The following is a 25,782-nucleotide window of genomic DNA, read 5'->3' as shown; positions in this document are numbered from 1 at the left end:
AGTCCCTGCTCCTCCAGCAGACTACAGCATTCAGCTGATCCTGTACTGGGAGCCTTCCCATCCAATTTCTAAAAATCTGCCAAAGGGGTGCAGATCTTCCTGGAAAACCTGTGGAAAGCTGGTCCCAATGGTCCTGGTGAGGGGCAGGTAACTGTGATCTCCGTGCCCTGGGTGGCTTTCCCTGGTGTCCCGCCTCTGCCCCCCTGGATCTCCTTCCTCCTCAGCTGGTGCCACCGTTTGCCCTCTCACTTACTGAAATAAACTTCCCAATAAACCTCCCAATAAAGCCTCGAGCACTGGCTGTAGCTGTTGAAACTCCAGGATTGGAGTCAATAAAATCAATATTTCTGCAGGTTGATAGAGTTTCTCCTTCCAACACCAAACTGATGGAGCAGTAAACAAACCAGCGGACAAAATAAACCCTTCTGCGCTGCGGGAAGGGGGTTCACTGCCCCGGCACCTTCAGCCATCGATAAGGAGAGAGGCATTTGGGCCATTTGATGCCAACTTCTGTAGGTGGTTTTTCCCTACTTGCTCTAATTTCTGTGGCAGGAGCTAAGTGCGAGCCGGTGCCCCAAGACTCCCAGCTCTGCTTCGCAAGCACTTTGAGATGTCTCTCATTTGCAGAGCATATATTTGTTATGTAATAAGCGCCAGGAATTAATGATCCGCGGCACGGCTGGGGAAACTTGCGTACTAAGCACCCAAGATAAAAATAACTTTTCTTTTTTTAAAATCACTGATGGAGCCATTAGGACCCGCGTTTTCTTGCACCGAGACCGCCCCAGCCCCCAGGCACGGCTGAGACGGAGCAGGGGCTAGTGCCACCGTTTCTCTCCCAACTCTTTCCTTTTGGAGAAGCAATGTTCCTGCTGCTCCTGTTATGAATCATGAGGTTAGCAGCTTTTGACAGATCATAAATCAGTGCTTCGAAGTCGCTAGGACAAATCCCAGGACATTTAATCTTTAATATTAGACGTGTTTAAGGCAGTGAATATTTCATGAAGGTGCTGTTGCATTTTAGCACATCATTAGCCGTCTCTTTCTTCCCCCTCTTTTTGCCGCCTTTCCCTTTCCAGGCTCCTCTTCCTCAAAAATCTCAGCAGCTGAACCCCTGTCTCGCTCCCTCCTGACAATAAAGCTCTTTACTGTAATCCCTGCAAGGCATTTTAAGAACTGGCTTAGGATCCCGATGAGCACGCAGGTACCTGCCAGTCTGCATTACCACCATGATGGGGGTACCCCCCCGCCAGGTCCCCACCTCTGCCAGTGTTTACAGCTCAGCCTGCTGCACCTTCAGGCACAATGGGGAGAGGAGGGGAGGGGGGAAGAAAACCACTGGCAGCAGCTTGCAACAGAAACTCCACGTGCAAATCCAATTAATCTTTTGATTTTGCTGTTTCTTGCTCCGGGTTATGTATTTCTACCAAACACGGAATCAATTTGGGCCAAGCACGGTCAGGTTTCTGGTGCAGGAAATGCCTTCTCCTGCTGTCAAAAGGGTGTAACAGGGTGAGCCAGCACCCAGTAAGCGAAGGGGAGCGGGGCCGAGAGCCCCATAGCTGTGGGCTGGGGCACGGCATGGATGCTGCCTGCGGAGGATGGAGGTTGGGGGGTTTCTTCATCCTCCTGAGGGCGTTTGGGCTGCAGGAGACTCTGCCATCCCATCCTGGTGCTAGGTAGCAGGAGAAGAGGTGGGAAGGGGACGTGACCAGGGTGGGTTGGGGGTGTTCCCACACTTGGGAAGTGCATGGGAGTGGACACTGGTTCTCCTCAAGCAAGGTCACGATTCCTGCTGAGGAGTGAACTGCTGGCCCCAGAGCAGCCCCTCTGCCAGGGGTGTGGGCAGGACCAGGGCAGGGGACGGATCCATGCGGGCACGTCTCTGTGGGGAATGTGGTGTTCTTGGAGGCTATCGGGCAGGGGTTTGCTGAGCCTGGAGAGCTGCAGGGCTGCACAGGAAGAGGGGTTAAGGACAGACCTTTTGTATCATGAAATCCCATCCCCGCCTACTGTGGGTGCTACATCATGTAACCCCCACTGGAAGAGCTACAGGTTTCTTGCAGCTTTCCACATCTTCTCATCTCCTCCTCCGCATCTGCTGAAGGTTTCAGAAGAGTCCAGAATGCTCCAGATCCACAGCAGGGACAAGGAATGACTGTGAACAAGCAGACATGGGCAGCAGGGGAGATTGCTGATGTACCTCTGGGGCAGAGAGGTCTCATCTTCTCCTCTTCTCTTTTAGGAGAGTGCAGCTGCCATGAAGGCTATGCCCCAGACCCTGTCCATCGCCACTTGTGTGTGCGCAGCGACTGGGGACACAGCGAAGGGTAAGTGGTGATACGATGGTGTGTTTGCTCTGTCCTGGCCCCCACATTGGTGAGGAGCCTGGTTCTCCTCCCCACTGGCCATCACCAGTACCAAGGAGTTGGGACCAGGCTGTGCTGCTTTCCCTGCCAAGTGACGTGCCACAGCTGCTCTTCCCCTCTCTGCCTCCCAGGCCGTGGCCCTACACGACGCTTGAGCGGGGATACGACTTGGTCACAGGAGAGCAGGCACCGGAGAAGATACTCAGGTGAGTCAAAGGATTGTTCAGTTTGGACGTGTGGGAGGGGAGAGCCCGTGAAGACATCCTGGTGGATGCTACTTCTTGGTCACTCCCAGCTCCATCTTGTCATGCTGGCTGGAGGGCACGAGTGTCATTTGCCTTTGACAGACTGGAGAGATTTGTCCGTATTCTGCAGATGGGGAAGGGTTTCCCCCTCATCCCCTCGTCTGGGCACGATTCAGCAGAAGTGAAGACAGTGCGCACAGAAAGTCCCCCTGAACTAAAAAGAAGAGCTTGACTATCCCTGTGTTCTCCCTGTCTCATCTCTAGCTCTTCCTCTCTCATTTGGCTTTCAGGACAAGACCAAATGACTGACTTACCCCATGGTGCCAGCACTGCTCTGACTTCCAAGTGGTCAGGTGCAATGGAGGGGCCACCATTTGCTGTGGACATTCTTGTTATATGACACGTTTGTCCTTATTCCAGGTCCACCTATAGTTTGGGTCAAGGCCTGTGGCTGCCTGTCAGTAAGAGCTTTGTGGTACCCCCAGTGGAGCTTTCCATCAATCCCCTCGCCAGCTGCAAGACAGATGTTCTGGTGACGGAAGATCCAGCAGATGTCAGGTAAGAAGCAGATTTCTCATTTTCCTCATGCTTCAGTGACTATACTGTTCTTTAAATTGTTATTGAAGATGCAGTAATTTCTATGATAAGTTTGATTAATCTTCTTCCAATAAGAAATCTGATGTGATAGTTCTCCAGGCTCTTTTGGTCCTGATGGGTCTAGGCCAGGCCTGTGTATATAGCTCTGAAGCGTGCCAGTCCAGTCAGGTAAATTGGTATGAACCTGTGGCAAGGCGATTATAAAGTGGCTTAAATCTAATGTGAAATTGCATAGCTTAAATTGATGCATTTACTAGTATGGAGGTGCTATCATCTTTCAGAAACTCGTACGTATATCACATCCACCCAGCCCTTGATAGTCTGCTCTGGTGCTCATCAAGGGCCAAGGTCAGAGCCTGGTGAAAGGCCACGTTGCTCGTCCAATTATTATTATAACCCAATTAGAGGGGGTTTTTTTTCCTTCCTCAAGTTTAGTAAATGACCGGGTATTTCTCTGGCTCCCCCCTTTTGGCTAGCTGGTATTTTAACCAGATGTCATTGGACTTGTGACAGTCTCGTTCAGAAGTGGGACCTCAGAGAGCATTGCAGGAGGAGAATTGCCCTAGTGAAAGGAGAGGCCGTTTGCTGGGAGATGGGTCTGAGGGTGGGTAAAGGGGGGGTCCCTTGGAAAAGGAGCCAGGAAAAATGCTTGTTCTCTGTGCCCCAGCTGGAAAGGGACCAGCAGCCTTTGCCTTGGAGGAGAGTGGCGGTGGTGATTGTCCTCCTCTGGTTTACAAGGGTTTAATTCCTAAGATATTTAGTGTGTATTTGCCTCTTCCCCATGAAATTAAGATTGAGCATGTGACTGTTGGGTGTCAGGGAGACTCCCTCCCTCCCTCCTTCCCTCCCTCCCTTCTCACTGCCTTCTGCGAGACTCAGGACACAGTTGCTTGACCTGCAAGTTCTTTGTGTTGTGAATCATCTTCCTGGGCACTAGTAGGATCCTTATGTCTCCCAGCCCCTTCTGTCTTTTCTTTTCTCAGAGGGATGGAATGGTGGATTTCCATTCTTCTGTCCCATCATCTTGGCAGGGCTATGGTTGGAGCAAGTGCCTACAGAACCTATGGCAGAGCCAGGACTGGCATCCAAGAGGTCCTCACTTCCAAGTGTGTTGTTGTTGCTAATTAGTGCTTGTTCCTTTTCCTGCAAAAAGAGTGATGGTACATATCTATCCCAATTTGGCTTTCTTAGGAACATTTTTCTCGTCAACAAAAGACTACTGCTTTCCATTTGAGAAGTTGAAGGGTCGCCTTATTTTATGTTAACATTTTCTAAGCCAAAATGCCAGGAGAACGTTACTTTTTTCTTGCCTCTCTTTATCTTTGTTAAAAGTACCTTAGTGGAAGTAGAGACTAAGAAGCTTGCTTTCTGCTCCAGTGCAGTAATTGTCTCAGGGCGCTGATGCTCATGGAAGAGTCTCGGTCGGGATGGATGAACGCCAGGCAGGAGGAGGGGAGTTTCAGACATGGAGGCTGTTGCCTGCTCCCCTCATAAATGGAACCTGAACTGAGAATTCCAGGTATAAATATTGGAGTGACCCAGGTAGAATAAGGGAGACGAGTTCACGGCGCTTGTATCTTACATACAGGAGATGCTAAATTATTAAAACTTTAATAAACCTAATAATAAATATTTGATGTTGAATTATGGAAGGTTTCAGAGATACAGTGAAAACTGAAAAGCTATCTATTATTTCTGCATTAGAACTTAAACACTTCTCAGATGGGGATCAAGCTGCAAGCTTTGGGGTCCTGAGCACCCTGAGGTGGGTGGAAACCAAGGTGATACCACCTGAGCAGAGCACGATGGTGTGGAGGAGCTAATGCTGGGCTGTTCAGGTCCACTGCAGTTGGTGACAGGGGTGTTGCTGTGTTTGGTGCTCACGAGCATCACGTTGGCCTGTTCTTGGGTGCTTTCACACAATGAGAAAGGTACTTTTAGAGCTGCTTATCTTGCAGTCTCTTTGCTTTGTCCCTCTGGACTGAGACAAGTGTTGGTAGCTTCTCAAGAGAGCAGTAATGCCACAGTTTTGGTGGTTCAGACATCCAGATGATGACCCATAATGTCAGACCTACCATCGGAGGTGAACGTGTGCTGTCTGTTGTGTAGGTGTTCAAACGCAGCCATCCCTTGGCACGGAGGGGACCTGTTCCCCGGGCTGTGGGACCACAGCAGCAATGCTGTCTCTCCATGCTGGCAGCTCCTGCAGGTGGTCCTGCAGCACTGGAGCTCTAATACAGTCGTGTCCCCATGCCAAGGGGCAGATCCTGGGCTGTATGACACCAACTGCAACACAGCCGCGTCTCAGCACCTGGAGTGCCCTTTTTGCTGTCCTGTAACGCTGTGATGGTAGCTCAGTCCTGTATTTCTTCTGTCTTTAATAACGAGCGTGCTGCATTCCTCCAGACCTTTCATTAGTCTGACACCTTTTGGCTCCGGGGTCATCCGTCTTGAAGAGTTTAATGGAGGGAAATTGCAGAAAGCCTGGTTTGGAGAAAACGAGTGATGAAGTCTTTGCAACTCAGAGTATTAAAGGTTCAAACGTGGCCTTGTGTTTTTATGAAGATGCTTGAGAGTGCAGAAGGGACAGGTGGGGCTCTGCCTTTCAGCAGCTCTCCAGAGAAATGCTGATTCCCTGCTGCTTCTCCGGAGGGATGCTGTTCTCCGTGTGTCTCGCCGCTGAGTGGTACGACGAGCTGTACGCAGTGCTTTGGTGGATGGGAACGAAGGGCCCAAGCCTCCTCCTGCTGCTGCAGCCGAATCATTAGAGAAACTTCCTACAGATAGGAGCCAAAGGTCTATGTGCAAACATCCCACTGGGGATGCTCCTGTGTGTGCTGGGGCTTGAGTGGGGACAGGACTTTGCATGCAGAAGTCGGTGGTGGAGGTTTTAGGGCTATGTGTCATAAATTAAGCACGAGGGTGCTTAGAGTTAATGAAACTTATATGTATAATTTATCAGTAACCATATTGAGCATCCCCTCCTCGACCCCAGAGTCGGATCCTCCGCACGATGATCACATTGGTCACACGTCTGGAATCGTGGCAGCCACACTAACGGTGATGTCTTTGTTCATACGAGGTTGGCCAGCAGTGCTGCAGGGCGCTTCCCCCACTGGGAAGCCTCTGGATTGGGCTGGAGGCCAGGTCCCAGGGTGGGCAAACTGCCCCAGCTGCATATCCCCTGCCAGGACAAGAAATACCTCCTAGTCCCACCATGTCTTGCTTGTTTTCAAGACCCCTCTTTGATTCTCTCTCCCCATTGCTCCCATCCCTTTTTCTCATCTGCATTTCACCCATAACCTTGTGGTAAACACAGTAGTCCATATTTTTTTAAAACAAATTACTATTAGGTGTTTAATCCTTCTGCTGGCATTCCCTAGACACCTTGCCGTCTCTTTTTGGCCCTTTAGGAGGTACCACCTGTCCTGTGGGACCAGGAATTGCTGTAATTCTGGCAGCATATGCTGCTTTGCCCCATCAGCAGCTCATGGGAGGACCCACACCCACAGTCCCCAGGTCCCACCACTGTCAGCAGTTTCCTGCAGGGGATAATAAAAACATCCCTGTGGGGGACAATAAAAACATCCCTTGGGGCACAGCCAGCTGCAGGGGACCAAGAGGAGAGATAATCCGGGGGGCAGAGCATGGCACTGGCAAATGCCCGGTGGTCCTGGTCCACCGTGCCACCCGCTCTGCAGAAAAGTTGATAATTTCTGGTGAGTGGCTATAAATCAGAGGCGCGAGCCTCAGCTGCTGTCTGACATGACATATAGCTCTATCGTTATGGCAACCACAGAAACAAATAAAAGGCTTGCCTTCACTTGACAAGCCTTTGAGATGTCCTGATGGAGAGACAAGTGTTCAGCGGCAGAATGAATTCTCTTGAACTCGCTGTCGATTCATCTTCGTTTTGCTCCCAAGTGAGCCCCTTTGCTCTCTGAATTCTTTGCCAAAGTACAATCAACTGGACTTTTTTTTTTTTTTATTATTTGTTTGTTATTTTATTTGCACTTCTCTCAGTGGCAGAGAGCTCTACTCCCCAGCTCTGCACCCACATGCGTCTTGTCTTGTGTCGAGGACCGGAGCTAGGCTTTTGTTCCCTGCCTGTGGCTTTCCCTGGCTCAGCCCTGCCATGCCCTTGTGACACCACTGCTGCCTCAGTCTTACAGGGGTTTTGGAGTGATGTTTTGGAGGGGTTTTGCAGTGATTTGGGCACTCATGATTTTGCAAGTCAGTGCCGAGTGCTGCTGTGTGAGGCTCCCTTGGAGCAGAGGAGGATCAAGAGCGAAGTGGATGATAAAGGCAAAGCAGATCTGGGCCAGGAGAAGGGAAACAGTTTTGCTGTGGCCGCACTGTTGCAGCAGAGCTCATCTGCCCTGTGCCTTAGCCTCATGCCTTACCTGCAGGAACACAAGAAAATAGGTGCTGCTGCAGGGGAGCATCACTGAGGCTCAGGAGGTGGGCTGGACGGGTCCCCATGGGCAGCATGCTGGCGGAGTACAGGCAGAAGCAGGCAGAGGGCACCCTGCCAGCTCTTCTTGCCATTCGGTGCAGGAGATGCCATGGGAACTTGGTCTTTTTATCCCCCTTTTCTTTCTCCTGCTCTCCTGGAACGGAGCAGACTGTGATTTCTGGATGCTCGATGCGGGAGGGACCCTCAGCCAGGAGGTTGGGGGAGAAGGGAAGCCCCTTTTTCAGGCTCTTCCTCAGCAGGGACCCAGGGAGCTGCCTGCACAGCCTCTTGCTCTGTTGGTGCCAATAAAGAGACCGCAAGTAGCTGGCAGTCGGTGCCCGTGATGAATGAATGGCTTCACATGATGGAGCAAATTGATCATTGCATCACCAGGCACAACTTACTCATTTCTGCAAAGAGGGCGATTCATTACTGTGCACATCACAGAGACATGTCATCCCCACAGATAACGTCCCCGCCGCTCTGGCCTGGGCTTCTTATCACCCCAACACGCCGTCATCTCGCAAAAAGTGGTGGAGAAGCAGCTTGCAGTGCTTAACACCGGGATAAAGGCAACCTTTGGCCTCATCCTCTGGAGGGAAAGGACAGATGCTTTACGTAGAGGCAGCTACCAGTCCCGGCCCTGCATCTGTCAGCTTAGCATTGTCCTGGCTGCTTACTGAGATTTTCCCTGCTCCCTGCCTCCTGCTTTGATTTATGAGAGCAGGTTAGAAGAGTCAGGTATGGCTCACTTGCCTATGGGGTGACTAAATGGAGACATAACCTTGTGGCAGCCACCAAAGGATGTAAGCAGCAAAATAAGAGAGGAACTATGGAAGTGGTGCGATGGGGAAATAGGGGCAGAGAGGAAAGGCGGGGAAAAAAAAACTGGGAACTTGAGCTGAAATTGCCCAGGGAGTATCTAGGGTAGGTCAGAATTGAAATGCGGATCACTCTGGGAGGGTGCAGGGACCTCACTGCCCTCAGCCTGTCTCTTCCTGGTCCATTACCAGCTGTGGGTGATCTTTCATGCCCAGAATCCAAGGGACATTTCAGCCCTCCCTCTCTGGGGCTTTTAATAATCCCTGCTATGGTAATGCTGAGTTTCGCTCTCTCTGTGCTCTGGTCCTTTGTTCAAACCCGCTGCATTTCTGAAGTCTTGATGCTGGGCTGTAAAACTGCACAGAAAATGATCAAACCTCTTAGGGATAGTGGATGTAAATTTGGACCTGGCTCGTAGGCAAATCCATCGTAGGGAGCACCAGAAGCAGCTACAAGTTTGGCAGCTGAGTGATTGCAGTTCCTCTCGTCCGTGGTGCCGCAGAGCCCAGGAGGGAAAAACAACCCAACGAGCGAACAGATTTTGTTTATATATTTATTGAGACAATTAAAAAAACCTCAACACCCGCCAAATATGCAAATACCGTCTCACACCCAGACTGATTCCCTTTAATGTATCTGGGATCTCCCATCACAGAGTAGGGTTTGGCACTGGACTCTGTGGCTGCCCCTTACGCCAGATCTGCTGCTGGAGCTGTGTGTCCGTCCGTCCAACTGCCTGGAGCAGGATCCGTGGTGGAGCAGGATCCTGCCGGCGCTGAGACAGGCAGCGAGTACAGAGGGTTTGGAGGGGGAGGCAGAGGCTCTAAAACACTGTGCTGATGTGCACACTTAGCTGAAAGGGTGATGCAAGGCAGCAAAATCAGACCTTGGGTTTTTCAATGAAAGGGGTTCTCTCATCCCTGTTTGATGATGCTGTTTGTTTTTATGTCCCTGCCTTTGCTTTCTGTTAAACATCAGGTGGAGTGTGCTTTATAGCTGCCTGTTCAAAGTGCAGCCCCATGGCCTCCCTGTTTATACAGCCCGTCTGTACTATTTTTGCTGAATTACTTTTTCCCCCTATTTGAGTTTTATTACCTTTGCCTGTTTGTACATCTCCTGCCTGTGAAGGTTTGCAGGTGGGAGAGGGACCAGGCGGTCCATCCCCTGGCCCAGACAGGGGTGGCTGTGTGGCAGCATGGTGCTGGGACAGTGGGGATCAGTGCCAGGCTTGGGACAGGGAACCTCTGCTCTCCTCCTCCTCCTCTTCTTCCTCCTGTGCTGGGGAGGGAGCTGAGGTGCTGTTGGAAGGGGTCAGGTCGCTGGGGATGGACACAGCGCTGCAGGGACAGTTTGTAGTGCAGGTACTTGAGCCCCAGCAAGTGCAGAGTATTTGGGGTCAGCTCTGCCCTCTACCATTTCGGAGCAAGCTGACCCATGTCACCTTCACTCAGTGCCAGCCGTGAGTGTGTGGCTGCCAGGCAGGGGCTGGGACCTGCACTCGTGGGTCACTGGGGACAGGAGAGGGACAGCAGAGGAACGAGGACAGGGGCAGCAGCAGGAGGGGTGGGATTTCCTGGGCACCTGGGGAAGGATGCTGAGTCCCTGCCCTCTCTCCCAGGGCAGTCCTCAGCAGTTTTGTGTTTAAGACCCCAAGATGCTCCCATGGGCTGGGACGATGGCTCTGGTCCAGTCTGGATGTGCAGCTGTCCTTCAGCTTAGCTGTGTCACTGCAGGGTGCGGTCCAGGGTGGGGCAGTGACATTGGGAAAAGGTTAATACCTTTTCTTCAGCTATTTCTTAATGCAACGTAGTGGAAAGAGCTGGCACCATCCACCAACAAGTTCTGATGAGATTTCAGTTGCCTTAAACTTGCCCGATGTAGGACCATGCTTCCTTCCTCAATTTTATCTCCCGTAACTACTGTTGGATCACTTCATCCAGAGGACAAAACTCATAAAATTCAGCCGAGCCAAAACATTCCTGGGAGTGCGCCAGGGACCTGCAACGGGCTCCGCAGCTGGTGTGGGGAGGAGAAATCATCTTGGTAGAGACGATGGGAACGGAGGTGGACATGAACAGGGGAGCTTTGTCCTTCTGCTTTAAGGGCACCATGAGAAGGCACTGTCCCTGGCAGGCTTGAAGGGACTCTTGGAGAAGATGGACCCCTAGGTTTATTTTTACGGGGGTTTTTTAATTCGTGAAAGGAAGGGGGGATGCACATGTTCTGCAGAGGAACATCATTCTTGTCGTGGAGAGATGAGGGAAGGTGGCAGCTCTGTGCAAACCAGACAAAACTGAAGGGGAAAGCTCCCATTCAGCTTTCACCCTGGGGCAGGCAGTTGCCTGCTGCAGGCAGCGACCATGCAGGCAGCGTGGGCAGCTGGGGCTGGGCACGGGGACAGCCACAGCCAGCGAACCGGGATGGCCACGCTTTCTGAAGACAAATTAAGTTAATTAGTTTTGGCTCCTGCTCCTGAGCAGCCAGGGCCGGGGTGATGTTTCCATTGGCTCCGGTGGACTCAGTACAGTGCCCCACTGCCACAGCTGCTGCCCCCAAGGGGTTTGCTCTGCTCTGGGGTGTCACCCCGGCTCTCAGGGTGATTTATTAGGGCCAAATGCCCTCCGTTCCTACTGCTGGCCTTGGGGCAGCTGAGGGAGCCATGGGCACTGCACTTTGCAGGCAACTCAGAGTAACTTCATTCGTGCTGTGCTGGTCCTTCTCCTTCCATGCCGTTTCCAGATGCAGCAGAGATGCTTTGCAGGCTCTCCCTGGCTCCGTGACATCCAGGCAAAGGAGCAAAAGCAGCTCAAAATGAGGTTAGAAGCACCTAAAAGCTCAGCACGTGCTTTAGAGACAGCATCAGCGTTGCACAGCGCAGGGACGGTGTACCATGTCTGGCATTACTCAGCGGCTCAGAAAACCTCTCTGTGCTTTGCAGCAGCTGGCCGGCTGGACTGGGGACCGTGCGTCAGCTGCAAATCATCTGCCTGTTGCCTCTGCTCTGCCCAGGTTTTGTATTGTTGCCCCTTTTTTGCCTGTTTATTTGTTGCTTACTGAGCTTTTCCTTTTCTGATTTAGGTGTTTATAAGTACCTGTCAGGTGTTTTTCTGGTCATCCCCAAATTGGGCTGCTGGCTACAGGGCGAAAAGCAAAAGCTTTCTTGACTTATTCCTGCTGCTACATGTTTAAAGCCCAGAAGTCTGATGGGTGGTGGTGCTTTTCTGGCCACTATGCTGGAGTGTGTTAAGCAGAATACTGTTTTGAGGGACTAAATCAAAGAACGGTGTAAAGCTGGAGAGGTTTGGAAGAAGGGCCAGGGAGTGAGCAGGGGAAAAAAAAAAAAAAATCAAGAAAATTAGGTGAAGCCCTGCAAAAAAATAATCCCATCTTGGGAATTGCCCTGCTTTTACTGCCTGAAGAATTACTGTGCCATAATCAATTCAGCTCTAGACATTTCCTGCAGTGTTTTTGATATAATGAGGTGCTATTGGCTGCAACCAAGTGCCTTTTATCATAACGCAGATGGGTGAAGTTAGGGACCCGCTGCCGCGCCGAGCTGCAGGCTGCGCCGTGCTCGGGGCTGGGCTCCGGCGGGGCTGAGCAGCACTGGCCATGGCTGGAGTGGAGGCAGGGGAGACAGTGCTGGGAGGGAGGGATGGGGATGATGATGTTGATGGACCGCACGGTCTGTGTGTAATTTATCTAGTGCGTGTTTCTTCTCCACCAGAGGAAACGAAAGCGGCTGGTATTGAGCAGGCTTTGGAGGGGAGGCGGGTGGGAGGTGAAGAGTCCCCAGTTGCATGTGGGGCACGTTCGGGTCTGTTGGCACTGCGGCTGGATGGGTTTGGGGGAAAACGTCTTCCTGTCTCCTACAAACAGGAGGTCTGGGCATTGCACGTGGGGGTTTGTCACAAGCATCACATAGCCAGGTCATTCGGTGCCAGCTGATGTTGTCACCTTATTCGTAAGGCAAAACTGGCTCAGGCTGGGGTAGTGTTCCTGATGCTGCTCTCCCTCCTGGCTGGTGGCTCTGCTGTGGGCTGTCCCTTGTCACTGCCTCCCCACATCCATCCCAGCCCTGCCCTGCCATGGGGCTCTCTCCCAGCAGCAGCTCATCAGGAGCCCTGCTGAACCCAGCAGCACACAATTAAACACCAGCTAATACTTCCCTGCTACTGCGGAGGGCTTAAAATGACATAAATGAAGAAGCTGAGAATTAAGGCAGGGTACTGTGTAAATATGCACTGAGATTTTGCGGTGAGAAGTCTCTTTATTCAGTTCAGTCCACATTTCCTTTTTTTTTTTTTTTTTTTCAAATCTGTGTGTATCAAACACAGATGGGCCATGGGCCAGAGCTGGAGATGCTGGCTCTGAAATGTGGGTCCTCTGTATTTGGACCCAGGTGGGGGCCATAGCTGAGTAGTTTATAAGGGGTTAATGATAAAGTTGTGGGTGGTTTAATAAAGGGCTCCTTGACTGATAGAGTCCAAGGGGTGAATACGTTGCTTATAACCATCCATACCAGCCACCATCTATATGTGTAACAGGTCCCTGGTGTGTGTTAGGTCTCGCCTACCTGAGCAAATGCTGTGGAGCAGCTATTCTGCACTACCTCCTCAGGGGGATGCTCTGAAAACCCTGTGGGAACGGATGGAGTTAACCCATCTTGATCTCAGACCCCCTTTTATTCGATGTGTGCCCGTGCTGACAGCCTGTAGTCTGCCATCAACCCTTTATTAACTCCAAGCCTGTCCTTATTTTGAAGCACGACCTTTCAGAGGCTGGTTTCCTGGGCGGCAGTGCCTGCAGAGGCTGAGTGCTGTCTGGGTGGGCAGGCTGGGCAGTGCTGCCTCTTGCCCGCAAGTGTTGGTAGTGGCTGCTGACCTGGCTCACCACCTGGCCGTGCTCGAGGTCCCTGCATTGGGGCTTGGTAGGTGTTGAGTGGTGGTACCCGATTTCCTCCTCTTGTTCTGTAGTGATGCCTTCTTTTGGGGAAGCTGTGGGTTTTTGCTTGCCTCCTGCCCACAGCCAGTCTCTGTGGTGGCATTTTATCTATAAGTCAGTGGTTGGCTTCTGTTTGGCTCCAAAGGATGTTGACTGTTGTTCTACTGACAGCTAAAATGTGCTCTCTTAGGCCTGCTCCGAGTAGTTGTGATGGGGACCACTGCAAGTCAGGACTATTCACTATGGATGGACTATTCCAGCATATCCATCTCCTTAGTTCTTCGTCCTTTCTGAATAGGCAGCTCACGTTCCCTGTTCCTGCAGGGAGCTATTGATGGCTCTGGTCATCATCCTGCATCTCCCCGTGAGAAAGGAGACCTGGGGATGGCAGGGTGTGGTACTCAGTTTATTTAAGCCCAGAAGCCAGTGCTAGGTGTGACCTGACTGCTGCTTTCTCTTACAGGAGCTTCTCAAGGACTTAAGGTAGGAGCAGATTGTCCCTCACTGATGTGACCATAGGCCATCCTGAGCTTGCCCTTCCCACCCTCCCACATGGCTGGGTGCAGGTGAAGGAGCCCTCCTGCGTTTGTGTTAGTCTGACTTGTTGTCAGACTAGTGTGATGACGTGGGGTTTTTTGGGGTGAAAGCCATAATTTGTGCCCAAACATAGCTGATACATGATCTTGATAGAGGAGAAGAATCAAGAATGACTGCCATTGCCCTGAAGGGCTTTTCATGGCATTTCATTTGGTGCTTGGGGAGAGTTACAGTCTTCCCTTTTCCCGGTAAAACTGGGATATGCTGCATCACAGGCAATTAATTTTAAACGGAAACCTCCTCTTTTATTGAAGCCTGGTTTATAAAAAGAAAAAAAAATGAGCTTTTAGTCTGAAAAACTTCATTGCAGTAAAAATAGCGCCTGGCTCACTTATAAAGCACAGGTGGGCAGCAGATGGGCTCAGAAGCAGAAAGGGTGGCTGGGTGAGGGGACACTACTTGTATTTGGGGAGCAGCCATGTTAATCTGCTGCCTGGCTTCAGGGTGGAAAAGAAACCACAGAAATTCCTGCTGTCCCCTCGCCCGTTCTCAAAAGGGTCCAAGAAACTGGGGGGATTGAGTGGAAATCTGGCAAACGGTGCAGGGAGAAGCCCTGTTTGTTGTGTGCCTTTTGGATTCATCAGCTGGGGCTTTGCAGGGATTTAAGGGAGCATGAAAAGATTTCCTGCTAAACATCTGTCTCCCTGGTATTTTGGCAGCCTGCTCAGAGAGCACTGTGCTCAGGTTGCAGGCAGAGGTGGGGAGGCAGCAGTGGCTTTGCCATCCCTTTGCTGTGGGGATGGTGGTCCCAACCCCACCACTGCTTCCAGCACGGATGAGCGGCTGTTCCTGCGGAGGCTGTTGTCCTCCATCTGTCCCTGTCTCTTGGTGTCATTCCAGCTGTGCAACTGAGGGTGACAGGGCATGCAGAGAGCTGGGAGCAAATCCACAGATGCTCCAAACCCCGCCACAGATGCTGCAACCCCCCCACCTTTCCCTGAGTCACCCAGTCAGACAGATGGAGGGTGTTCCCAGAATAGCCCAAAATAATCTCATTTTTGGGGACTGTGTGGGTTTGGCTGTGTAAAGCCCAACTGGAGTAGCTGCAGCAGGTAGCTGGAGCGAAGTCCCTAAGCTCTGACCTCTCTGCAGCAGCTGTGACAGCCTGACCTATGTCAGCATGTGGTCTACTATAATGGGTTTTCTGAGCTTTGTAAGGTTCATCTGGTCTCTCCTGGCTTTCCCAGTGGGAGTGGGACTGTGGGGGAGGTTTGAGCTGGGAAGGATCCAGCAGTTCAGAGGGAGCTGAGCTGGTTTGCAGGGCCAGCATGGCATCTCCGTGTGTGACATTGATCCTGCTGGTCTCTGGGTCAGGCGCCCACGTGGGCACTTCCTCGGAGCAAAGTTATAAAAATAAAACCCAGCACCAAGTGCTGGGCAACCTATTTAAGAAATTCACATCTCTGCTATGACTTGGTGCCACAGAGTCCTGGCAAAGTCAGTCCCACGTCCTGTGCCACAGCCCCGACGCTGCCAAGAGCTACTGTGGTCCCTCCTGCACGACCACGCAGCATGTCGGCGTCAGCCCCACGTGTCTTGCAGCGAGGGATTTTCACCTGCAGTGGTAGAAATGCTGCTGCTCTGGGAAGGGCTGGGGTTTCTCGTAGATGATGTGGCTGCAGAAGGCAGAGGAGGACACACTTGTCATGCTTGAACAGCCTCTGTGGCTCAGGTGGAGCCGTTTCTGTGTGTGCTCATCCTTACTTTTGGGGGCTGAAGCAGGGATACCTGTGGCATCTTTTAATTGAGCGTATGTGGATGCAATCTCTCAGGGAAGCGCAGGTCCCTGCCTGCCCAGGGGAGATGGCATTAATGGGACAGCTGGGACATTGGTCATAGACCCATAGACCTCCTGGGTGGCTGCTGCTCTCTGTCTCAGTTCTCCTGTTATAAAATCAGGATTTTTTTTAGTAGGATTACCTCTAAAAGACGTTGTTTGCAGGGAGATGGGTTTGGCACTGGGGATTGCACTGGGCATGGCCCCACAAGACTTGCTCTGGCTCTCTGAGCTGGCCAGTGGGAGCCAGAATATTCAAGTCCTATGACTTAGATGCTGGCAGACTTTGCTGCCAAACTCATCCATCCTCTGATGAGAGCACTAGTGCAAATATCAAATAGGATCAATCCCCAAAGGGCTTGAGAAATGGTGCTGAAAGCTCCCTGTCGTATCTTCCAGCACAACTCAAAGGCTGCTCTTGTACGGTCTCTAAGCCACCTCGCAGTTTCATGTCAATCCTTATCCACGGTTGCTTTGCTAATAATTTCCCTGCATCACTCTATCTAAAGTTATCTGTTGAAGTCCAGACATCAGGTATTTCCCTTTCCTTAAAAAAAATAGTACAAATCCCTTTATCACAGAAAGATAAGTGGTGAATCTGATACACTTCATAGTCAACAGGTAGACACAGAGAGAGGGGACAGGGACCAGCGTGACACCTCCCTGCTCCCTGTCCCGGCTGTTGTTCATCGATGCCTGTTGATGGGGGGTGACCCCCATGGGGATGTGCCAGCTCCCCCACCACGTCCATGAGCTGTGCAAGCCACCATTTGCACACCCAAGAGCTTCTGGAGCTTCAACCAGCTTCAAGCCTTCCTTGGCTCTGCCCATCCCAAAGGTCTCTGGTCCCCTCCATGACCCCTCCCAGTGCAGAGCCTCCCCTGACCTCCCTGGAGCCACCCGAGAAGGAAGCGTTCCTGCCTTCTCCTGGTGACAAAATCAATACCAATGGCCTCCATTAATATTCTAGGAATGGCAGAGAAGATTGACTGCCTCATTAGCAGGCATCGTGTGAAACTCTGACAATAATTAACAACTCAACGGTCTTATTTGCTGGCCTATCACAGAAGTATTCAATCAAAAATGTAATTTGCTCGACGCTCCCATTTACCATAAAGAGAATATTCCTTCAAAGTTTTAAATAGACTAATTAAGAGGGAAGAAATACAGGGAAAAAAATTATTAACAGTATAGTTTTAATGGGAAATTACTGGAGCGTATTAATAATGCAATAACCATTTTTAACAGCTGTCTGTCAGTTTGTGGGCCGGGGTAATTAAATTAGTCACTAAAGGGTTAGTCAAATTAGGTGTCGGAGAACAGAGCTGGGGCTAACGAAGGCAAGTCAGGTTTAATGCTCTGGCATACGAAGAAGGACGAGATGCTGAAGGAGGATGAGATGCTGATGCTCATGGCAGGATCCCTCTGAGGTCCCCAGGGACCGTGCAGAGGCAGGGAGCCCCTGATCACCCCAGGCACGGGCATCTCGCCTCTCCTCTCCTCGGTTTAGATGAACCTGTCGTGATGCGAGGAGCAGGGCAGAGCTAGGCGTTGGTAAAGGCTGGGTTGTCTCTGGGAAATAAGAAAGTCTTATCTGAGCATGAGCATGGCCCAGGGTGGCCTCTGTGACGTCTGCTTCAGCCTGATGCTGCTCAGGTTTTTAATCTCTTTCCAGGAGGCAGAAGGCAGCTATGCAGGGGCTTTTTGGCAGTTTCTTTCAAGGCTTTTATATTCTGCGGGTTTCAGGCTCGTGATCCCCCTTCCTCCACCCCTTTGCCCCTTTTGAAATGAATCGCAGTTAATTTTGGATGTTGCCGAGCCTGAAAACACATCTTTCTTGCTGCCAGCCTATTAAAAAATATATTTACAGCTCTATAAAGCAAAGCCAGCTGTCAAGGTAACATCCTGCTGGCTCCTGTGTGTTCTGGGCGGAGAGTAAGGATTTGGAGAGGTACTCGCTTGTGTGATTTCAGTGAAGATTTTAAGCCCAATGGAGGGGTTTCTGCCTGAGAAAATCATTGTGTCCAGCCTGGGGAGGTGTTCATGGGAAGGCGCCTGAGGAACCTGGGATGCTTGGGTTCCCAGCCAGGGGATGCTGCTGCTGCGATTCCCTTTCCTTCTCCCCTCTGTAAATCAGGATGTGGGGATGCTGGCCCCTGGGTCTGAGTGGGAAAGGATTATTCCTTCCAATGTGTTTTTTTGAGATTTCAGACATTTTCCCCATTTTGTATTGAAGTAGGACCTTTTCTATAGTCTGTGTGGAAAAACAAACCACCACAAAGCAATAACCAAATCATCTGGAGAGAGAAAAAACCTCACTCATCAAGACGCACGAAACAACGTGGGGATTGTGGTGTTTGGAGGGTGTAGAGGTCTCTGAAACCATGGGGAATTGTTTCAGAGATCATGCAGAGAAATTTCAGAAATCATGCAGAGCAATGACATAAATTTCCATATATTGCCTAAATGCCTGGGCTTTTCTGGGCAATTTTCTTACTCTGATTTTACCTTTTCTTGCTCTCAAGATCTGTAAGTGATCGAGGTGATGGCAAAGCCTGTGCGTTCCCCTGAGAAGTTTCAGTTTTCATGAATCAGTGGGAGGTTTTTTCTGGAATTCTTTCTCCCATCACCCCAATTTGAAATTTAACTACATAGACATCCCTACCTGCCTGAAGTGCTTGGGACTTTCTGCTGCTCTTTTTATTACATTAAGATAGATGTAAAGCAAGCAGTTGCTTTAACTGGCTGATTTGGGAGGAAAATGTGCCCCGCATGGCATGCAGGAATCAAATAAATACCCAGTGGAAGCAGCTCTGGTTCAGCTGTTGGTTCCTCACGTTGTTTCAAGAGGAGGATCACGGGAGAAGGGAAATGGTAAAACCCACCAAAACACCTCAATATCCCAACAACTGTGAAAAAAAGTGTTCCCACCCATATTGCAGCCCGGATGGGCACTCGGGTGAAGGCAGACCCTCCTCTTTCTCACATGTTGGAGAATTACAAGCAGTATAGATTATTTTAATGGCCGTTATTACTTCCAACTGTGCCTCCACCATCTGTTCTTCCCCAATTATGGATGCAAAAACCCAGCATGTTTCTCCATTCCGGCAGTATAGGATGAAATATAAGCGTTGTAAAAGGGTGTATATTCTTTCAACAACATAGTTGGCACCTATGATATTTTGCTCACTCTTCTGACCCGCATTGGTTGGGATGCTGCACCTGGTTCCTCTGCACTGCTCCTGGCCAATGCCCAGATCCACGGTGGCAGGGGAGGCCATTGATAAAAGGAAGAGGCTGGTGTGCGACATGATTTGTCCAAGCCATGTGGGGCAGCTGAATTATTAACACTAACCAAGCATCTAAGTGCTACAAAACTCAACAAGCACCTCTTACCTCCGGCACAGTGATAAACAGGATTGAGGCACGGTGGGAGGGAGTGAGTTAAGACAGGACATCAAAGACTGGATTCCATCAAGTAAATCATGCCATTGCTTCAGTAAAAGAGCCCCTAAATGTTTTATTAGGGATTTTCAACAACTACCAAAATTAAGATGGAAGGGATGAATTATTAAAAAATAGATTAACTAAACTAGCCTCTGAATTAAACATGGAAGGTACCTATCGGGAGCGGCGTGGCCACTGCGTGTGCAGGCATCTGAGTCCTTTAGCTGGGCCTGGTGGAGGTGGCCTGGAGAGGGGGAGCAGCAGTGCTGGGGGGATGGATTGCTGCAAGCTGTTCCTCCAGGTTGGGGTTGCACTGCCAGGGCATGGAGAGGCTGGTTGTGGGGTCAGGAAGGCAGAGTGCCTGGTGCTGCACAAGCATCAAAGGAGGGGGCTCTGCCTCGGGGAGATGCAGGCTAAAGAGGTGCAAGGTGAAGCAAAGGAAATAATGTTGGCCCTCAGTTAAATAGTGGTGGAAACATAGGTACAAAAAGTTGACCAAGTAGTTGAGCCAGGAACGGAACTTTTTTTTGCGATGTGCTGGTCTGCTGTTACCAACTCAAAATTGTCCATGGCAGGAGAGGGACTGAGCCTGAGCATGACTCAGAGGTTATGGTTGGCAGGGAGGACCTGCAGGGTTGGAGAGCCCCCGGGGTAGGGGGGTCCCTCCTGCTGGCACACCTGGGAGGTCAGGGACTCGGTTTGGGTGGTGCCAACAGCTGGGCACAGCTGGAACTGCCTCAACCGGAGCAGGGGCTCTGTCCATGCCTTTGAGTGATTCAGACATGTTGTTGTGCCCCCAGCTTGCTGTGGGCAACTTCGGTGTCTTGTGCTACATTTCTCCCATCTGTCAAATTGAGACAATATATTAATCCCTTACTAAAGTGGCCGTGTGATCTGCATTTGCTGTTTAAGTGCTCTTGCAGTCCTGACATTATGCATGCAGGGCTACATCAGCATGTGAAGGTGAAGCACAGGCAGGAATGGGAGGTGAAGAGATGCTGTTGTGGTCTTTGGTTTGTTTTATTGCAGCCCCCAGGAGGGTGGGAGCATCGTCTCCAGGTGCTAAGCCCAAAATGTGGTAGAATTGCTATTTGTTTGTTCTCCCTCTCTCTCTTCTTCTTCCCCAACATGTTCAAAGCTCTTACTTGCAACTCTACAGTCAAACTCCTGCGAATGCAGCGGTAGTATGGCTGCTGGGAACAATTGACAGTGGCTACAGTAGCACTGCTTTAAGGTACACTCTGATGGAACAAGTAGAGGCTTCATTCATACTAGTATTAAACCACTGTTTTGTGGTTCTAGGCAGCTTTTCATCTTCACAACTCAAAGCAGCATTAATTAACTGCACGGCATGGTGGGAGGTAGGTGGCTGTTGTTGTCCCCGTTTTACAGATGAGGAGTCTGGAGTGTTGACATGTCCTGCGAGTTGCCTGCGGTCGTGTGGTAATTCATCCGAGTCTGCAGCTGATCCAAAATGCCAGCTTCCACTCGGGGCTTTATTCCTGGTGATGCTCAATCCTTGTCTCCGGTGACAGAGCAACCCCTTGGGAGTTTTGAGGTCATCTTAATTTCTTTAAACTGAGTTTGGTTTTGGATATATAGAGGTGAATATTGCTGAAGTCAAATTTGAGTCTTCTAATGTGAATTAGGCCAAATGCTGAAAGCAGGTTCGTTGCCCTCAGGCCAGTGATAGGGCAGCATTTCAGCTTTGCAGTGCTCCTTCCACCGAGAGAAAAACTTTGAGAAACAAGCTCAGTCTTTGCTATAATCCCCACTTTTTGCAAATGCGTACAGAGAAGCCTGTTTGGATGAAATGGTAAAAATACAACAATCGACTGTTTTCTTGCTTGTTAATCCTCAGGTTTGCCTCTCTGATGATCTCTACTCCCAAAAACCTCCTACTTAACACTTTTTGAGGGTTGCATTCACAGAGGCTTGCTTCTGCTGCTGCATATTGGCTGAAAAATCAATGTTTTGGCCCTCATGTATGTAATCAAAAGAGGAGTCTTGGCCTGTATTTTGGGAGAGAGTTTGTCTGAGAGGCTTTGGGTAACCCTCATCTCTCCTTGCACACGGCATCGGGTCAGCATCTCTCTCTGCGCAGCTGCAGTGTGAAGTGAGTCAGGCTGAGAGGTCACCCCATGAAGAGGAGTGGGGTGCACAATGTTGGGGTGGGATCAGCCCTGCCTCACCCCCCATCTCCTCTGAGAGCCCACATGATGCTCCTGGCACTCATCAGAAGATCTTCATCCACTGCTCCCTGCCCTGGCAGAGGTGGTGTGTGGGGTTTGTGGTGGGATCATGGAGTGACACATCTCTGCATGTCTGTCTCTGGTGCCTTTCAGAGGAAGCAAATTGTATTCTGGGCATCCTCCTCGGCCCCCCTTGGATTAACATGAAAGCCTTTCCATTTAGTCTTAATTAAGATAGACACTAAAATAAAGGCTGTGAGTGAAATGTGATGGGCAGGAGAAGGAGGGTGGTCCCGCAGTGTGCAAATGCTCTTCTTGTCTCTTTCCCCCCCCCTCCTTTTCTCCTGTCATCAATCTCCTGTTGCTAAATGTGCAGCCAGAGAGCAGGTTCCCAGGCAAGCTTCCCCCTGATAGGTTTTGACAGATCTAATCAGGCAGGAATAGTGACGACCACGTCCCGCACTCCTGTGAATTGCAGTTCAAACTGAATATCCTTCACCATGACACTGGCAACTGAAACAAACCTGATGGCTGAGATCTGGCTGGCCCAAGGGGAGGGATGCTCCCATCCCGTGTGCACCTGCCTGCAGCTCCCATCATTGCCCGCGGGCTCGAGCCCCTGGTGCATCCCTTGTAACCTCTGCCATAGCGCAGCTCTTCTAAACGCCTTTGATGTGAGACACTTAGTGCCAATAATTGATCTCAGGGAAGAGTCTGCCGGGAGGCGTAATCTCTTCTGCTTTTAATAAATGCATATATTCTTTATGTTCTGCTTAATAATGCAATAGCACAAAGGTTTACAGATAAAGGGAGGGTGGCTGTTCTGGGATGTTTGGTATCAGAGTGAGGCTGGAGGAGCTCTGAGTTAAACTTTGAAATCAGTGTGTGTTGTGTGTAAGCACAGTGCTGTCATTGGTTTAATGCTGTCATCTGTTCTTTAGAGGTGCTTCAGATCATGGGTTATTGTTGAGAGGGCTTGTGAATAAAAAAAAAAAATAACCCAACAAAATAAGGAGGTAGATCTTCCAAAGAGATGTTTCCTTTGGAAACCTGAGTCTGGGACTAGTGAGCAACCCTGGGAGTCCTCTGAGCTCTCGACATTTCCACCCCCAGGCCCCGCTAATAGCCCTGCTTGGCAGATCTAAATGAGGGTAGCTACAATGTCAAGCGGCTAAAAGACAGAACAACACAGCAAGGACAGTGAATCCTCTTGTAGGCACCGGGATTTTGGCATCTTACAGGTTTGTGTCTCACGGTAGATCTGTGGTGTTTAAGATAGCTCAAAGTGCAAGGAGTTTTTTCCATAGTTGAGGCTTCTGTCTCTCTCCAAAATGGTGTTTTAGCTATCCAGTGCTACAGTTGAGCTCAAGACCTTCCCTTTCCTCAGGAAGGCCAATAACAGGCTCCTTCTTTTATCCCTGGCATCTACTGAGAGTAGTTCCAAGGGCCGTAGGCTGGGACTGATTTGACTGCGCTTAGGAGTAGTTTAGATTATCCCTAGATCTGTATCTAAGCTAGTCCCTCAAGGTGCCCTTTCTGATCAGTGGAGATGTGATCTGTGGAGCTCAGGGCACCAATCAGCTCTTGCTACAATTCTTGACCACCTTAGGGCAGGGGTATCATGCCCAGAATGAGCTGATCTCCCCTGGTGAGTCTGGAGGAGCCCAAGGTGACCAGTCCTATGTGTATTTTGGGTTACCTTGGGATGGGTGAGCTGAATCCCATCCTTGGCATCTCTGAGACCTGGGGCAGGGTTGGTCTGGCCACTTCTGGACCAGCAGCAGTCAGGTCTTAGCCCAGCTCAGGCTGCACACCCTGGAAAAATACCATTGGCACCAGTAGATGCTGAGTTGCAGGAGTGCAATTCCCCATTGTCTTGTCTCAGGATTTGGGTCTGGGGTCTTTTTTAAGCACATCAGACCCAGTCCCACAGCACAGTCCCAAGCCTCAGCAGAGCCAACACGGTTCCTGCCTCCCAGCGCTGAGCTCCCAAGTGAAACGTCCTGTCCTTGCGGGAGATACAGCTGTGTGCCCTGCTTCAGCCTCTCTGCCTTTAACCCTCTCTCTTCCTCAGGTAAATGATGATGTTCCCTGTTCCACATTCAACTCCTGGCTCAATTTATCTTGTTTATTGACCCAAGCAGAAAGTCAATGTTTTCTTCATCTGCCATTTGCTTCGATGGCAGCCAATTTGGTGCAGCAGAAACAAAAATGGATGCAACAGAGTTCAGTGCCAGATTTTTCTCCTTTATTGTTTTTTTTAAAATGCTGATTATCCTTTTTTCTGAACACACCTGGCCCTGGACACAGCTTGGCAGCCTTCACTATATGATATGGCTGCAGGCAAGGCTAAAAATGTACAGCAATTACCCCACGAATTGGAGAGCCAGGAGGAAGCCTGCGGGTCAGCTCATTACAGACAGGCGATGCTGCAGCCAGGGTTGCCCTCTCCCTCCCGGTGGGTGCTGTTTGTTTGTGAAACATTGGCCTCTGAGGGTTTCATGTGCATTTGAAGCTCTGTCTCTTCCTCAAAAGTCTGAAGGTGATGCTTTGCAGCTGTTGCCTGGATCAGAGATTTTCAGGCACTGCACCTTGGGCTCCTGGGGGCAGTGGTTTGTGATGGGGGTGTGAAAGACGATGGGGAAAGGCTTGCTCGTCTCTATGACAGGTTATTTGTAAGACTCCAAATCAGGAAAGGTTCCTTGAACTGCATTGAAGAGAGTTGCCCCAAGTGCAGATATAAATATCGCTTCTATCCCAAAGAGTTTGCAAGTTGGGGACAGCGTGTAGCTGCTTTGAGGTCTGTCCAGGCAGTGCTTGCTGCTGTGGTGGCACATCTCTTCAGGGGAGAGAGAAGACAAACCCTGCTGGCAGTGTGTGTGCAGTTTTAGGACATAGCCAAGGTGATTTAATGGAATGTGGCTACTGCACAGGGTGGTCCTGGCCTTCCCCCAGCCACCAATGCCCATCACTTCCCCTGTGCCAGCAGTGGCATCTCGCTGATCCTGAGCTGAGCTTGTTCAGGTATTTAAACCAACAGAAAACCCTCTTTTTCTCTATGGTAAGAAATAATTTGCTCAGAGGAGCAAATCTCCAGGCAGGGGTGAGATGAGTCCCTACCAAAGGCAGCAGCAGATCGGGGTGCTCCTCACCTTTGGAGACCAGACTCCTGGAGGTGGTGTCCTTGGAAGGGCTCAGTGACTGGTGGCTTACCAAGGAGGGTGCTGCCCTTGCGACAAACACGGCTGTACCCTGAGGAGTTGTTAATGGATGCTGGACACCTGGGGAAACACAGTCTGCACTGGGTGCCTAGATAAGAGCTGAGTCCTTTTGAAAAATCTGCCCATATGGATGGAAAATCCCTATGCAAATCTCTCCCCAGGTATAAAATTAATTGGATTCCAACTTCAAAGAGTACTTCTGGAAACGAGCTGTAAATAATCTAGTTGTGCCTCAGTTCCTCTGTCTGCAGACATTCACCTGGCGTTTTCAAAGCCAGTGAGCATTGCTGATAGAAGGTGCTATATATAGCAGCAAAGCTATGCATATGTGTATAGGTATGCATAAATGCATCCCTAGGAACTGACCCAGGTGTGTGGTGTTTTCTAAAGTACAGTTCATAGGTTTAGTTCTCCAAAAAGCTCTAGTTTTGCTTCTGGTGGACTGTTACCCTCTACCCATGCAGCCATACATACCCCCATGCTGTGGGACGCTTGCTTGCCCGGTGCCATGTCTGGGAGCAACACAGGGAGCAGGGTGGGGTGAACAGGGTCTGGTGATCCCTGGGATGGGGAAACTTGGTGAAGGTCACCCAGCTGTGTGGCTTTTGGGGGGTTCAGCTGGATGGAGCTATATTGCAGAGCTTGGTGTTGCCCCTGGAGCCGCCCGAGGATGCTGAGCTGCTGCAGTTTTCAGGAGCTTGCTCCTCTGTGGGCCATCCTGCCTACAGTAAGTGTCTCATCGGGGCAGGGACCTGCAGTCCCAATGCTTATCCCTGCCTGAGTGGAGATGGCCGATCCTTGGCACCCAGTTTCCCAGGGGCTTGAAGCTCTGTTTCCAGCAGATCAATAGGAGCATCTGTGAAAAATCAGGGCATGGATGTCTGATCCTGCAGCCCTGGCTGTTTCCTATTTATCTAATCTAATTCTATTGGCATTTCTAAAGTGCTTATCGCCACCACATCTAAGCACTTTATATGTATCTTGAGAAAAAAAATCCCAGTCGCTGTGTAATGAGAGTTGTCGAGTCTGGGGTGTGGCTGGTCTTGGTGCCTGGGTGCAGGCAAACAACAGGCTAAAGGGTAACCCCTCCCTCTCCCAGTTACCCTGCAAAGTCC

The 25,782-nt window shown here is 50.4% G+C and overlaps 1 protein-coding gene across 3 annotated transcripts in view; it reads left to right on the top strand.

Annotated features, from left to right (window-relative positions):
• ASTN2 (astrotactin 2) overlaps positions 1-25,782 on the top strand; it is a 360,643-nt gene that overhangs the window by 156,584 nt on the left and 178,277 nt on the right. For 2 of the 3 annotated variants that reach the window (XM_074846673.1, XM_074846674.1), the window contains 3 exons: positions 2,246-2,330; positions 2,501-2,575; positions 3,035-3,172. In XM_074846673.1, coding sequence (XP_074702774.1) covers positions 2,246-2,330; positions 2,501-2,575; positions 3,035-3,172 — 298 coding nt within the window. Of the gene's footprint in view, positions 1-2,245; positions 2,331-2,500; positions 2,576-3,034; positions 3,173-25,782 lie in introns of those variants that run through there. The other variant, XM_074846676.1, reaches the window with a different exon arrangement.

The sequence above is a fragment of the Strix aluco genome, chromosome 20 (assembly GCF_031877795.1).
Source record: "Strix aluco isolate bStrAlu1 chromosome 20, bStrAlu1.hap1, whole genome shotgun sequence".
NCBI lineage: Eukaryota > Metazoa > Chordata > Aves > Strigiformes > Strigidae > Strix > Strix aluco.
The sequence above is the reverse complement of the archived record's forward strand: the minus strand, read 5'-3'. Positions and strand labels throughout refer to the sequence as shown.